General features: G+C 37.6%; 1 protein-coding gene across 1 annotated transcript; it reads left to right on the forward strand.

Moving 5' to 3' along the window:
- The first annotated feature begins 668 nt into the window (after positions 1 to 668).
- Positions 669 to 2,401, forward strand: LOC125908272 (uncharacterized). Its single transcript, XM_049610877.1, has 2 exons — positions 669 to 2,259; positions 2,363 to 2,401. The coding sequence occupies exons 1-2, from the start codon at positions 931 to 933 to the stop codon at positions 2,399 to 2,401; spliced, it is 1,368 nt and encodes a 455-aa protein (XP_049466834.1). The 5' UTR covers positions 669 to 930.
- Positions 2,402 to 16,784: the final 14,383 nt, after the last annotated feature.

Here is a 16,784-nt window from a genome sequence, read left to right on the forward strand (position 1 = left end):
ACGATAATAGATGGCAACAAAACTCAAGATCTAATTTCAAGGCCATTAAAATAGTGCAAGATGGCTTCATTTGGATGAAACATGGCCGTAACAACGATAATAGATGACAACAAAACTCAAAATCAAATTTCAAGGCCATTGAAATAGTGCAAGATGGCTTCATTTGGATGAAACATGGCCGTAACAACGATAATAGATGGCAACAAAACTCAACATCAAATTTCAAGGCCATTGAAATAGTACAAGATGGCTTCATTTGGATGAAACATGGCCGTAACAACGATAATAGATGACAACAAAACTCAAGATCAAATTTCAAGGCCATTGAAATAGTGCAAGATGGCTTCATTTGGATGAAACATGGCCGTAACAACGATAATAGATGACAAAAAAACTCAAAATCAAATTTCAAGGCCATTGAAATAGTGCAAGATGGCTTCATTTGGATGAAACATGGCCGTGACAACGATAATAGATGACAACAAAACTCAAAATCAAATTTCAAGGCCATTAAAATAGTGCAAGATGGCTTCATTTGGATGAAACATGGCCGTAACAACGATAATAGATGACAACAAAACTCAAAATCAAATTTCAAGGCCATTGAAATTGTTGACGCCACACCTATAACGGTCAACTCAAACCGGCGTTATTAATGCGCAAGAAAATTCTAACTAAGTACACTTTATCAAGATAACTGCCATGAAGGCTGCGGAAGTCAACAACAGAAAAAACCGATGAAATAAAAGAAGAGAGTGACAGAAGTTGTAAATGGATCGAGTTGTGTTTTTTTGCCAACAAGTAAAACCGCAGAAATATCACCAGATTTAATATCTAATCATCATTTTTGGTCCTTCGAAAGCCGGATCTGCGGACTATTCCATCGATCTATTTTAATTTAACCACGCATCACCATTTATCTTTTCAAGAATGCCACCGAAGAAAGCGATGCCATCCAAGGTGGACATGATGCGCGTCACCTCGCAAATACATAACCTAGAAAGCTTCGTCCAAGCGTACACCAGCGAACATGCCTCCCAATGTGAATCCCGGTTGGAAACCCTAGAAAAGTGCTGGATAGCATTTGATAGCATGCAAACAGTTCTAGAGGATGGGGAAGAAGATGAACAACAACTTACACGCCTGTTTAAAGAACGGAATGAAATGTACGATCGTTACTGCTTCATTAAGGGCCATCTAACATCATGCAAAATGGAAATGAACAGCACAGTAATTGAAAATGATTTGAACGCGAGCATCCCTGTTGCTGCTTCCCCACACCTACACCTGCCGAAAATAAGTTTACCGACATTTGATGGAAAAATTACTGAATGGCTCAGCTTCAAAGATAGATTCACAGCAATGATTGCATCATCTACCGATATTCCGGATGTTATGAAACTGGAGTACCTTCTAGCTTCGTTAAAGGGTGATGTTTCTAAACGGTTTGAGTATGTTGACATTGCTGCCGAAAATTATTCAACCACTTGGAAAGCGTTGCTAGATAGATACGACAATACCAGAGCACTAAAGCGTGAATACTTTAAAGCCATTTACTCCGTCGCACCTATGAAAGATAGTTCTATAGAAGAATTGCGTCGCGTAACCGATGAATTTGCTCGACTTACCCAAGGAGCAAGCAAATTGAAAGAGCCTATTAACCATTGGGATACGCCGCTTGCCAATTTGTTGCTTTACAAACTTGATCCAAACAGCGTCTTAGCTTGGGAACAATTCTCTTCAAGTGATGATAATGATAGTTTCTCTAAACTCATTGATTTTTTACACTCAAGAATCCGAATTCTAGCCGCACCAGCCCAAGTTTCATTGTCATCGCCTAAACCAAGTACGTCGAAGGTGGCCGGTAATAAACAAAGTAAGAGCTTGGCGAACGCCAGCGTAGCGTCCACATCCAACCGTTGCCACGCCTGTGACCAATCACACCTACTCTTCCAATGCGATGTTTTCAAATCAATGAATGTTAGTGAACGTAGAAAGCTCGTCAACACGAATAAATTATGTTTCAATTGCTTTAGAAGTGGTCATGCAGCAAGGGAATGTAGATCGCATCATAAATGCTACAAATGTAAACGCAACCACCATACATTACTCCATTTAGAAGAGCTTACAACCATAAATGAAGATACATCCACAAATGTACAAGTTGATACGACTTCACATATTTGCACCAATAATTTAACCGTATTACTACAAACTGCAGCAGTTAATGTAATAGATGATGCCGGAAACAGTTATCAAGTTCGTGCGTTACTCGATTCAGGATCAATGTCAAACTTTATGTCATCTGCACTAGCCAATCGACTTTCTAATAACACAACAAATGCTAATATACGCATCGCAGGAATTGGCCAGCGTGAAAGTAACATCAACCGCGCTATAGAAGCAATTGTATCCTCAAAGGTTCAGCAATTTACAATGAAACTGTATTTCTTAGTTATCGATTCTCCAACAGCTGAACTACCAACAGTAAAGGTTGATGCCAAAAAGTGGGACATTAACAATATTCCCTTAGCAGATCCACTATTTCACACACCTGGTCCAATTGATATCGTAATTGGCTGCGAAGCATATTGGCAGATACATTGCCCGGAAAAACGGTACATTGGACCAAATAATCCATCATTGATTAATACCAAATTTGGTTGGACAATAGCTGGATCAGTACCTATGAAGCATGTTGGCAATCGACAATCATTAAATGTGGTAACGCAATCCTCTTCCTTAGAAGCAAATATGCAACGATTTTGGGAATTAGATGCTATTCCAACCTCAAGTTCTCATTCTAAAGAACACGATCCATGTGAACAATTGTTCAAAATGACAACAACTCGTAACGAAGAAGGCAGATTTGTCGTAAAGTTACCAATATCATCCGATCCATCCGCCACTCTTGGTGAGTCTCGAAGCATAGCCGAGCGAAGATTCTATAATACTGAACGCCGTCTACAACGCAATATCACCACTTACGATCAGTATCGGCGGTTCATGAATACGTATGAAAATCTAGGGCACATGTCAATACTACCAGAACCAGTTGATGATTCGATCGCCCATTGCTATTTACCACACCATCCAGTAATGAAAGAATCTAGCACTACAACGAAGCTACGAGTGGTATTTGACGCATCATGTGTCACCGAATCTGGTTATTCCCTGAACAACATCCTACAGGTAGGGCCAACGGTACAGCCTGATTTGTTTTCCGTTATCCTTCGCTTTAGAAGTTATGCTGTTGCTTTATCAGCCGATATTCAAAAAATGTATCGACAGGTATTGATTTCTCCTGAAGACCAACCACTTCAGCGCATTTTATGGCGATCGGATCCAAACGAACCATTACGATGCTACCAATTACAAACAGTTACATATGGAACTGCCTCTGCGCCTTTTTTGGCTACACGAGCATTAAAGCAAATTGCAAATGATGTATCGTTAACACAACCCACCATTGCAGATGTAATTGAAAACAACTTCTATGTTGATGATTTAATGACTGGCGCACAAGATGAACAATCCGCTACATTTCTACAAGAATCAATCACATCACTTCTTAAGAAATATGGTTTTATCCTTACAAAATGGGCATCTAATTCAAGTTATGTTCTCAACAATATAGCCGAAGAAGATCTAGCCTTAAGAGAATGTCATGACCTGCAAATAGAAGGAACAGTAACAACCCTTGGTGTCACATGGACCCCTCAACAAGATGTTTTTGGCTTCAAAATAGAACGGTCATTACCACCATCTGTCGTTAACAGACGAAATCTCTTATCCTCTGTCTCTCAAATATTCGATCCATTGGGTTTGGCAGGCCCTGTGGTATGCCAGGCCAAACTCATGATGCAACAAGCATGGTCTGTTAAAGATGTAAACGGAAAGCAATTTGATTGGGACAAACCCTTGCCTTTGAAGCTGCAAAATGCGTGGAAATCATTTCATCAGAATATTCATGTGCTTAAAGAACTCCGCATTCCACGTTATATTTTTGGCAAAGGCAGTTTTGAGTACGAGCTACACTTTTTCGGCGATGCATCAGAAAGGGCATACGGTGCATGCTGTTATGTTAGAGTTCTATCTGAAGACGATATTCATTCAAATCTTTTAGTGTCAAAATCAAAGGTGGCCCCAATTTCTACCCGTCATACAATTGCTCGTTTAGAACTATGCGCTGCACTTCTATGTATCCGACTTCTACCCAAGGTGCTATCAGCAATACGATTCAGTCCGGCCAGGATAGTGTTCTGGACAGACTCAACAACTGTCCTTCATTGGCTCAATGCATCGCCTGCTAGATGGAAAACATTTGTAGCCAATAGAACATCACAGATTTTGGAAGTATCTGATGTTAGTCAATGGCATCACGTTGCTGGAACAGACAATCCAGCTGATGAAATATCTAGAGGTATGGACCCAACTGAACTTCTTCATTCCTCCCGTTGGTGGCATGGACCAACTTGGCTGTCCAAAGGATCTGAAACATGGCCTAGTGCATCAGTTGACGAATCTGACATGTCCATTGTTGAAGAAGAACGCCGAAATTCTTCAATTGTTGCCATGGCTACAGTCGCTAGTACGTTTTGCGATAAGTTATTCAATAGATATTCGACATATACGAAGCTCTTGCGTGCCGTTGTCATCTATCGTCGCTTTATCGTATATTTGAAACACAACCAAGCAGTGAAGAAGAAGCAGCAATCTGAAATTCCAAAGAGTCTATTTACATCATGGTTCAACTCAGACAAATTCAAGGCGGCAGAAAAATGTTTGTGCTTGCTACACCAGAAGCAAATGTATCCCGAGGAATTAAGTGCGCTGCAAGGTAAGCGAACCATATCCCGTTCTTCACCATTTAGATGGGTTAATCCTGTGGTCCTAGGTGATGGGCTTATTCGTGTTGGTGGAAGGTTAAGTCATGCCAAGTTACCTACTGAAACGAAGCATCCAATAATATTAGCAGCAAAACACCCACTAGTATTGTTATTGGTCAGAGATTGTCACAGCATGCTGCAACATGGTTCACCTCAACAGATGTTGGCTACACTCCGGCAAAAATTTTGGATTCTCGGAGCAAGACATCTTATTCGAAATGCATATCATCGATGTATCACTTGCTTCAAACAAAAACCAACGTTTATCACACAACCAATCGCAGACTTACCATCCAGTCGAGTGCATGCTTCAAGACCATTCGAAGTGTCAGGGGTAGATTACTGTGGCCCGTTCTTTGTTAAATTCAACACCAGGCGCTCTACTCCACGTAAAGTCTACATAGCCATTTTTGTATGCTTCTCAACTCGTGCTGTCCATATCGAGGTTATAAGTGATTTATCGACAGCAGCATTCATCTCAGCATTACAAAGATTTATCTCACGGCGTGGAAAGATCTGTGAATTACATTCTGATGATGGAACTGCTTTTAAAGGAGCTTCACATCAGCTGCATGAGTTGTATGCAATGCTCAAGGCAGATGAAACTGCAAGAGAAAAAATATTCAACTGGTGTGGTGTTAATGAAATCTCTTGGAAATTTATTCCACCACGAGCACCTCAGTTTGGGGGATTGTGGGAAGCCGCAGTCAAATCCGTCAAAACCCATCTTTTGAAGCAAATTGGAACAACCTCCATCATCTATGAAGATTTCATGACTCTCTGTACTCAAATAGAAATGTGCCTCAATTCGCGGCCTTTTACACCAATTCCTACAGAAACAGAGGACATTGAAGTCTTAACACCAGGACATTTCTTGGTTGGTTCTAACTTTCAAATGGTGCCAGATACTAGCGTAACCACTATTCCTGATAACCGCTTGTCTCATTGGAGACACACTCAGAAAATACTGCAGGCCATATGGTCAAGATGGTACCCTGAGTACTTACAACAGCTGCAAGCTAGAACAACCAACATGCGAAAACTTGCTACCAAAATTGAAGTTGGAAGGGTGGTGATATTGAAGGAAGACAACATGCCACCTGCTCAATGGCCTCTCGGTATCATAACAGACCTACATCCTGGTAAGGACAACATAGTTCGTGTAGTTTCTTTGCGAACTCCTCGAGGAAAGATCATCACAAGGCCAGTTACACGAATTGCTTTGCTAACAATTGAGGATGATTTGAAATAAGCTGGTTATTTCAAGGTGGCCGGAATGTTGACGCCACACCTATAACGGTCAACTCAAACCGGCGTTATAAATGCGCAAGAAAATTCTAACTAAGTACACTTTATCAAGATAACTGCCATGAAGGCTGCGGAAGTCAACAACAGAAAAAACCGATGAAATAAAAGAAGAGAGTGACAGAAGTTGTAAATGGATCGAGTTGTGTTTTTTTGCCAACAAGTAAAACCGCAGAAATATCACCAGATTTAATATCTAATCATCAGAAATAGTACAAGATGGCTTCATTTGGATAAAACATGGCCGTAACAACGATAATAGATGACAACAAAACTCAAAATCAAATTTCAAGGCCATTGAAATAGTGCAAGATGGCTTCATTTGGATGAAACATGGCCGTAACAACGATAATAGATGACAACAAAACTCAACATCAAATTTCAAGGCCATTGAAATAGTGCAATATGACTTAATTTGGATGAAACATGGCCGTAAAAACGATAATAGATGGCAACAAAATTCAACATCAAATTTCAAGGCCATTGAAATAGTGCAAGATGACTTCATTTGGATGAAACATGGCCGTAAAAACGATAATAGATGGCAACAAAACTCAACATCAAATTTCAAGGCCATTGAAATAGTGCAAGATGGCTTCATTTTAATGAAACATGGCCGTTACAACGATAATAGATGACAACAAAACTCAAAATCAAATTTCAAGGCCATTGAAATAGTGCAAGATGGCTTCATTTGGATGAAACATGGCCGTAACAACGATAATAGATGGCAACAAAACTCAAAATCAAATCTCAAGGCCATTGAAATAGTGCAAGATGGCTTCATTTGGATGAAACATGGTCGTAACAACGATAATAGATGGCAACAAAACTCAACATATAATTTCAAGGCCATTGAAATAGTACAAGATGGCTTCATTTGGATGAAACATGGCCGTAACAACGATAATAGATGGCAACAAAATTCAACATCAAATTTCAAGGCCATTGAAATAGTGCAAGATGACTTCATTTGGATGAAACATGGCCGTAAAAACGATAATAGATGGCAACAAAACTCAACATCAAATTTCAAGGCCATTGAAATAGTGCAAGATGGCTTCATTTTAATGAAACATGGCCGTTACAACGATAATAGATGACAACAAAACTCAAAATCAAATTTCAAGGCCATTGAAATAGTGCAAGATGGCTTCATTTGGATGAAACATGGCCGTAACAACGATAATAAATGACAACAAAACTCAACATATAATTTCAAGGCCATTGAAATAGTGCAAGATGGCTTCATTTGGATGAAACATGGTCGTAACAACGATAATAGATGGCAACAAAACTCAACATATAATTTCAAGGCCATTAAAATAGTGCAAGATGGCTTCATTTGGATGAAACATGGCCGTAACAACGATAATAGATGACAACAAAACTCAAAATCAAATTTCAAGGCCATTGAAATAGTGCAAGATGGCTTCATTTGGATGAAACATGGCCGTAACAACGATAATAGATGACAACAAAACTCAACATCAAATTTCAAGGCCATTGAAATAGTTCAAGATGGCTTCATTTGGATGAAACATGGTCGTAACAACGATAATAGATGGCAACAAAACTCAACATCTAATTTCAAGGCCATTAAAATAGTGCAAGATGGCTTCATTTGGATGAAACATGGCCGTAACAACGATAATAGATGACAACAAAACTCAAAATCAAATTTCAAGGCCATTGAAATAGTGCAAGATGGCTTCATTTGGATGAAACATGGCCGTAACAACGATAATAGATGACAACAAAACTCAAAATCAAATTTCAAGGCCATTGAAATAGTGCAAGATGGCTTCATTTGGATGAAACACGGCCGTAACAACGATAATAGATGACAACAAAACTCAAAATCAAATTTCAAGGCCATTGAAATAGTACAAGATGGCTTCATTTGGATGAAACATGGCCGTAAGAACGATAATAGATGACAACAAAACTCAAGATCTAATTTCAAGGCCATTAAAATAGTGCAAGATGGCTTCATTTGGATGAAACATGGCCGTAACAACGATAATAGATGACAACAAAACTCAACATCAAATTTCAAGGCCATTGAAATAGTGCAAGATGGCTTCATTTGGATGAAACATGGCCGTAACAACGATAATAGATGGCAACAAAATTCAACATCAAATTTCAAGGCCATTGAAATAGTGCAAGATGACTTCATTTGGATGAAACATGGCCGTAATAACGATAATAGATGGCAACAAAACTCAACATCAAATTTCAAGGCCATTGAAATAGTGCAAGATGGCTTCATTTTAATGAAACATGGCCGTAACAACGATAATAAATGACAACAAAACTCAAAATCAAATTTCAAGGCCATTGAAATAGTGCAAGATGGCTTCATTTGGATGAAACATGGCCGTAACAACGATAATAAATGACAACAAAACTCAACATATAATTTCAAGGCCATTGAAATAGTGCAAGATGGCTTCATTTGGATGAAACATGGTCGTAACAACGATAATAGATGGCAACAAAACTCAACATATAATTTCAAGGCCATTAAAATAGTGCAAGATGGCTTCATTTGGATGAAACATGGCCGTAACAACGATAATAGATGACAACAAAACTCAAAATCAAATTTCAAGGCCATTGAAATAGTGCAAGATGGCTTCATTTGGATGAAACATGGCCGTAACAACGATAATAGATGACAACAAAACTCAAAATCAAATTTCAAGGCCATTGAAATAGTACAAGATGGCTTCATTTGGATGAAACATGGCCGTAACAACGATAATAGATGACAACAAAACTCAAGATCTAATTTCAAGGCCATTGAAATAGTGCAAGATGGCTTCATTTGGATGAAACATGGCCGTAACGACGATAATAGATGGCAACAAAACTCAACATCAAATTTCAAGGCCATTGAAATAGTGCAAGATGGCTTCATTTGGATGAAACATGGCCGTAACAACGATAATAGATGGCAACAAAACTCAAAATCAAATTTCAAGGCCATTCGAATAGTGCAAGATGGCTTCATTTGGATGAAACATGGCCGTAACAACGATAATAGATGACAACAAAACTCAAGATCTAATTTCAAGGCCATTGAAATAGTGCAAGATGGCTTCATTTGGATGAAACATGGCCGTAACAACGATAATAGATGACAACAAAACTCAAGATCTAATTTCAAGGCCATTGAAATAGTGCAAGATGACTTAATTTGGATGAAACATGGCCGTAACAACGATAATAGATGGCAACAAAACTCAACATATAATTTCAAGGCCATTGAAATAGTACAAGATGGCTTCATTTGGATGAAACATGGCCGTAACAACGATAATAGATGGCAACAAAATTCAACATCAAATTTCAAGGCCATTGAAATAGTGCAAGATGACTTCATTTGGATGAAACATGGCCGTAAAAACGATAATAGATGGCAACAAAACTCAACATCTAATTTCAAGGCCATTAAAATAGTGCAAGATGGCTTCATTTTAATGAAACATGGCCGTAACAACGATAATAGATGACAACAAAACTCAAAATCAAATTTCAAGGCCATTGAAATAGTGCAAGATGGCTTCATTTGGATGAAACATGGCCGTAACAACGATAATAAATGACAACAAAACTCAACATCAAATTTCAAGGCCATTGAAATAGTGCAAGATGGCTTCATTTGGATGAAACATGGTCGTAACAACGATAATAGATGGCAACAAAACTCAACATCTAATTTCAAGGCCATTAAAATAGTGCAAGATGGCTTCATTTGGATGAAACATGGCCGTAACAACGATAATAGATGACAACAAAACTCAAAATCAAATTTCAAGGCCATTGAAATAGTGCAAGATGGCTTCATTTGGATGAAACATGGCCGTAACAACGATAATAGATGACAACAAAACTCAAAATCAAATTTCAAGGCCATTGAAATAGTACAAGATGGCTTCATTTGGATGAAACATGGCCGTAAGAACGATAATAGATGACAACAAAACTCAAGATCAAATTTCAAGGCCATTGAAATAGTGCAAGATGGCTTCATTTGGATGAAACATGGCCGTAACGACGATAATAGATGGCAACAAAACTCAACATCAAATTTCAAGGCCATTGAAATAGTGCAAGATGGCTTCATTTGGATGAAACATGGCCGTAACAACGATAATAGATGGCAACAAAACTCAACATCAAATTTCAAGGCCATTCAAATAGTGCAAGATGGCTTCATTTGGATGAAACATGGCCGTAACAACGATAATAGATGACAACAAAACTCAAGATCTAATTTCAAGGCCATTGAAATAGTGCAAGATGGCTTCATTTGGATGAAACATGGCCGTAACAACGATAATAGATGACAACAAAACTCAAAATCAAATTTCAAGGCCATTGAAATAGTGCAAGATGGCTTCATTTGGATGAAACATGGCCGTAACAACGATAATAGATGGCAACAAAACTCAAAATCAAATTTCAAGGCCATTGAAATAGTGCAAGATGGCTTCATTTGGATGAAACATGGCCGTAACAACGATAATAGATGACAACAAAACTCAACATCAAATTTCAAGGCCATTGAAATAGTGCAAGATGGCTTCATTTGGATGAAACATGGCCGTAACAACGATAATAGATGACAACAAAACTCAAAATCAAATTTCAAGGCCATTGAAATAGTGCAAGATGGCTTCATTTGGATGAAACATGGCCGTAACAACGATAATAGAAGACAACAAAACTCAAAATCGAATTTCAAGGCCATTGAAATAGTGCAAGATGGCTTCATTTGGATGAAACATGGCCGTAACAACGATAATAGATGACAACAAAACTCAAAATCAAATTTCAAGGCCATTGAAATAGTACAAGATGGCTTCATTTGGATGAAACATGGCCGTAAGAACGATAATAGATGACAACAAAACTCAAGATCTAATTTCAAGGCCATTCAAATAGTGCAAGATGGCTTCATTTGGATGAAACATGGCCGTAACGACGATAATAGATGGCAACAAAACTCAACATCAAATCTCAAGGCCATTGAAATAGTGCAAGATGGCTTCATTTGGATGAAACATGGCCGTAACAACGATAATAGATGGCAACAAAACTCAAAATCAAATTTCAAGGCCATTCAAATAGTGCAAGATGGCTTCATTTGGATGAAACATGGCCGTAACAACGATAATAGATGACAACAAAACTCAAGATCTAATTTCAAGGCCATTAAAATAGTGCAAGATGGCTTCATTTGGATGAAACATGGCCGTAACAACGATAATAGATGACAACAAAACTCAAAATCAAATTTCAAGGCCATTGAAATAGTACAAGATGGCTTCATTTGGATGAAACATGGCCGTAAGAACGATAATAGATGACAACAAAACTCAAGATCTAATTTCAAGGCCATTGAAATAGTGCAAGATGGCTTCATTTGGATGAAACATGGCCGTAACGACGATAATAGATGGCAACAAAACTCAACATCAAATTTCAAGGCCATTGAAATAGTGCAAGATGGCTTCATTTGGATGAAACATGGCCGTAACAACGATAATAGATGGCAACAAAACTCAACATCAAATTTCAAGGCCATTTAAATAGTGCAAGATGGCTTCATTTGGATGAAACATGGCCGTAACAACGATAATAGATGACAACAAAACTCAAGATCTAATTTCAAGGCCATTAAAATAGTGCAAGATGGCTTCATTTGGATGAAACATGGCCGTAACAACGATAATAGATGACAACAAAACTCAAAATCAAATTTCAAGGCCATTGAAATAGTGCAAGATGGCTTCATTTGGATGAAACATGGCCGTAACAACGATAATAGATGGCAACAAAATTCAACATCAAATTTCAAGGCCATTGAAATAGTGCAAGATGGCTTCATTTGGATGAAACATGGCCGTAATAACGATAATAGATGGCAACAAAACTCAACATCAAATTTCAAGGCCATTGAAATAGTGCAAGATGGCTTCATTTTAATGAAACATGGCCGTAACAACGATAATAGATGACAACAAAACTCAAAATCAAATTTCAAGGCCATTGAAATAGTGCAAGATGGCTTCATTTGGATGAAACATGGCCGTAACAACGATAATAAATGACAACAAAACTCAAAATCAAATTTCAAGGCCATTGAAATAGTACAAGATGGCTTCATTTGGATGAAACATGGCCGTAACAACGATAATAGATGACAACAAAACTCAAGATCTAATTTCAAGGCCATTGAAATAGTGCAAGATGGCTTCATTTGGATGAAACATGGCCGTAACAACGATAATAGATGACAACAAAACTCAAAATCAAATTTCAAGGCCATTGAAATAGTACAAGATGGCTTCATTTGGATGAAACATGGCCGTAACAACGATAATAGATGACAACAAAACTCAAGATCTAATTTCAAGGCCATTGAAATAGTGCAAGATGGCTTCATTTGGATGAAACATGGCCGTAACGACGATAATAGATGGCAACAAAACTCAACATCAAATTTCAAGGCCATTGAAATAGTGCAAGATGGCTTCATTTGGATGAAACATGGCCGTAACAACGATAATAGATGGCAACAAAACTCAAAATCAAATTTCAAGGCCATTCAAATAGTGCAAGATGGCTTCATTTGGATGAAACATGGCCGTAACAACGATAATAGATGACAACAAAACTCAAGATCTAATTTCAAGGCCATTGAAATAGTGCAAGATGGCTTCATTTGGATGAAACATGGCCGTAACAACGATAATAGATGACAACAAAACTCAAGATCTAATTTCAAGGCCATTGAAATAGTGCAAGATGGCTTCATTTGGATGAAACATGGCCGTAACAACGATAATAGATGACAACAAAACTCAAAATCAAATTTCAAGGCCATTGAAATAGTGCAAGATGACTTAATTTGGATGAAACATGGCCGTAACAACGATAATAGATGACAACAAAACTCAAAATCAAATTTCAAGGCCATTGAAATAGTACAAGATGGCTTCATTTGGATGAAACATGGCCGTAACAACGATAATAGATGACAACAAAACTCAAAATCAAATTTCAAGGCCATTGAAATAGTGCAAGATGACTTAATTTGGATGAAACATGGCCGTAACAACGATAATAGATGACAACAAAACTCAAAATCAAATTTCAAGGCCATTGAAATAGTACAAGATGGCTTCATTTGGATGAAACATGGCCGTAACAACGATAATAGATGACAACAAAACTCAAGATTTAATTTCAAGGCCATTGAAATAGTGCAAGATGGCTTCATTTGGATGAAACATGGCCGTAACGACGATAATAGATGACAACAAAACTCAAGATCTAATTTCAAGGCCATTGAAATAGTGCAAGATGGCTTCATTTGGATGAAACATGGCCGTAAGAACGATAATAGATGACAACAAAACTCAAGATCTAATTTCAAGGCCATTGAAATAGTGCAAGATGGCTTCATTTGGATGAAACATGGCCGTAACGACGATAATAGATGGCAACAAAACTCAACATCAAATTTCAAGGCCATTGAAATAGTGCAAGATGGCTTCATTTGGATGAAACATGGCCGTAACAACGATAATAGATGGCAACAAAACTCAAAATCAAATTTCAAGGCCATTAAAATAGTGCAAGATGGCTTCATTTGGATGAAACATGGCCGTAACAACGATAATAGATGACAACAAAACTCAAAATCAAATTTCAAGGCCATTGAAATAGTGCAAGATGGCTTCATTTGGATGAAACATGGCCGTAACAACGATAATAGATGACAACAAAACTCAAAATCAAATTTCAAGGCCATTGAAATAGTACAAGATGGCTTCATTTGGATGAAACATGGCCGTAACAACGATAATAGATGACAACAAAACTCAAGATCTAATTTCAAGGCCATTGAAATAGTGCAAGATGGCTTCATTTGGATGAAACATGGCCATAACGACGATAATAGATGGCAACAAAACTCAACATCAAATTTCAAGGCCATTGAAATAGTGCAAGATGGCTTCATTTGGATGAAACATGGCCGTAACAACGATAATAGATGGCAACAAAACTCAAGATCTAATTTCAAGGCCATTGAAATAGTGCAAGATGGCTTCATTTGGATGAAACATGGCCGTAACAACGATAATAGATGACAACAAAACTCAAGATCTAATTTCAAGGCCATTGAAATAGTGCAAGATGGCTTCATTTGGATGAAACATGGCCGTAACAACGATAATAAATGACAACAAAACTCAAGATCTAATTTCAAGGCCATTGAAATAGTGCAAGATGGCTTCATTTGGATGAAACATGGCCGTAACAACGATAATAGATGACAACAAAACTCAACATCAAATTTCAAGGCCATTGAAATAGTGCAAGATGACTTAATTTGGATGAAACATGGCCGTAAAAACGATAATAGATGGCAACAAAACTCAACATATAATTTCAAGGCCATTGAAATAGTACAAGATGGCTTCATTTGGATGAAACATGGCCGTAACAACGATAATAGATGGCAACAAAATTCAACATCAAATTTCAAGGCCATTGAAATAGTGCAAGATGACTTCATTTGGATGAAACATGGCCGTAAAAACGATAATAGATGGCAACAAAACTAAACATCAAATTTCAAGGCCATTGAAATAGTGCAAGATGGCTTCATTTGGATGAAACATGGCCGTAACAACGATAATAGATGATAACAAAACTCAAAATCAAATTTCAAGGCCATTGAAATAGTGCAAGATGGCTTCATTTGGATGAAACATGGCCGTAACAACGATAATAAATGACAACAAAACTCAACATCAAATTTCAAGGCCATTGAAATAGTGCAAGATGGCTTCATTTGGATGAAACATGGCCGTAACAACGATAATAGATGACAACAAAACTCAAGATCTAATTTCAAGGCCATTGAAATAGTGCAAGATGGCTTCATTTGGATGAAACATGGCCGTAACAACGATAATAAATGACAACAAAACTCAAGATCTAATTTCAAGGCCATTAAAATAGTGCAAGATGGCTTCATTTGGATGAAACATGGCCGTAACAACGATAATAGATGACAACAAAACTCAACATCAAATTTCAAGGCCATTGAAATAGTGCAAGATGACTTAATTTGGATGAAACATGGCCGTAAAAACGATAATAGATGACAACAAAACTCAAGATTTAATTTCAAGGCCATTGAAATAGTGCAAGATGGCTTCATTTGGATGAAACATGGCCGTAACGACGATAATAGATGACAACAAAACTCAAGATCTAATTTCAAGGCCATTGAAATAGTGCAAGATGGCTTCATTTGGATGAAACATGGCCGTAACAACGATAATAGATGACAACAAAACTTAAAATCAAATTTCAAGGCCATTGAAATAGTACAAGATGGCTTCATTTGGATGAAACATGGCCGTAACAACGATAATAGATGACAACAAAACTCAAGATTTAATTTCAAGGCCATTGAAATAGTGCAAGATGGCTTCATTTGGATGAAACATGGCCGTAACGACGATAATAGATGACAACAAAACTCAAGATCTAATTTCAAGGCCATTGAAATAGTGCAAGATGGCTTCATTTGGATGAAACATGGCCGTAAGAACGATAATAGATGACAACAAAACTCAAGATCTAATTTCAAGGCCATTGAAATAGTGCAAGATGGCTTCATTTGGATGAAACATGGCCGTAACGACGATAATAGATGGCAACAAAACTCAACATCAAATTTCAAGGCCATTGAAATAGTGCAAGATGGCTTCATTTGGATGAAACATGGCCGTAACAACGATAATAGATGGCAACAAAACTCAAAATCAAATTTCAAGGCCATTAAAATAGTGCAAGATGGCTTCATTTGGATGAAACATGGCCGTAACAACGATAATAGATGACAACAAAACTCAAAATCAAATTTCAAGGCCATTGAAATAGTGCAAGATGGCTTCATTTGGATGAAACATGGCCGTAACAACGATAATAGATGACAACAAAACTCAAAATCAAATTTCAAGGCCATTGAAATAGTACAAGATGGCTTCATTTGGATGAAACATGGCCGTAACAACGATAATAGATGACAACAAAACTCAAGATCTAATTTCAAGGCCATTGAAATAGTGCAAGATGGCTTCATTTGGATGAAACATGGCCGTAACGACGATAATAGATGGCAACAAAACTCAACATCAAATTTCAAGGCCATTGAAATAGTGCAAGATGGCTTCATTTGGATGAAACATGGCCGTAACAACGATAATAGATGGCAACAAAACTCAAAATCAAATTTCAAGGCCATTCAAATAGTGCAAGATGGCTTCATTTGGATGAAACATGGCCGTAACAACGATAATAGATGACAACAAAACTCAAGATCTAATTTCAAGGCCATTGAAATAGTGCAAGATGGCTTCATTTGGATGAAACATGGCCGTAACAACGATAATAAATGACAACAAAACTCAAGATCTAATTTCAAGGCCATTGAAATAGTGCAAGATGGCTTCATTTGGATGAAACATGGCCGTAACAACGATAATAGATGAC

This window comes from Anopheles coluzzii, unplaced genomic scaffold (assembly GCF_943734685.1).
Source record: "Anopheles coluzzii unplaced genomic scaffold, AcolN3 scaffold_25_ctg1, whole genome shotgun sequence".
Lineage (NCBI taxonomy): Eukaryota > Metazoa > Arthropoda > Insecta > Diptera > Culicidae > Anopheles > Anopheles coluzzii.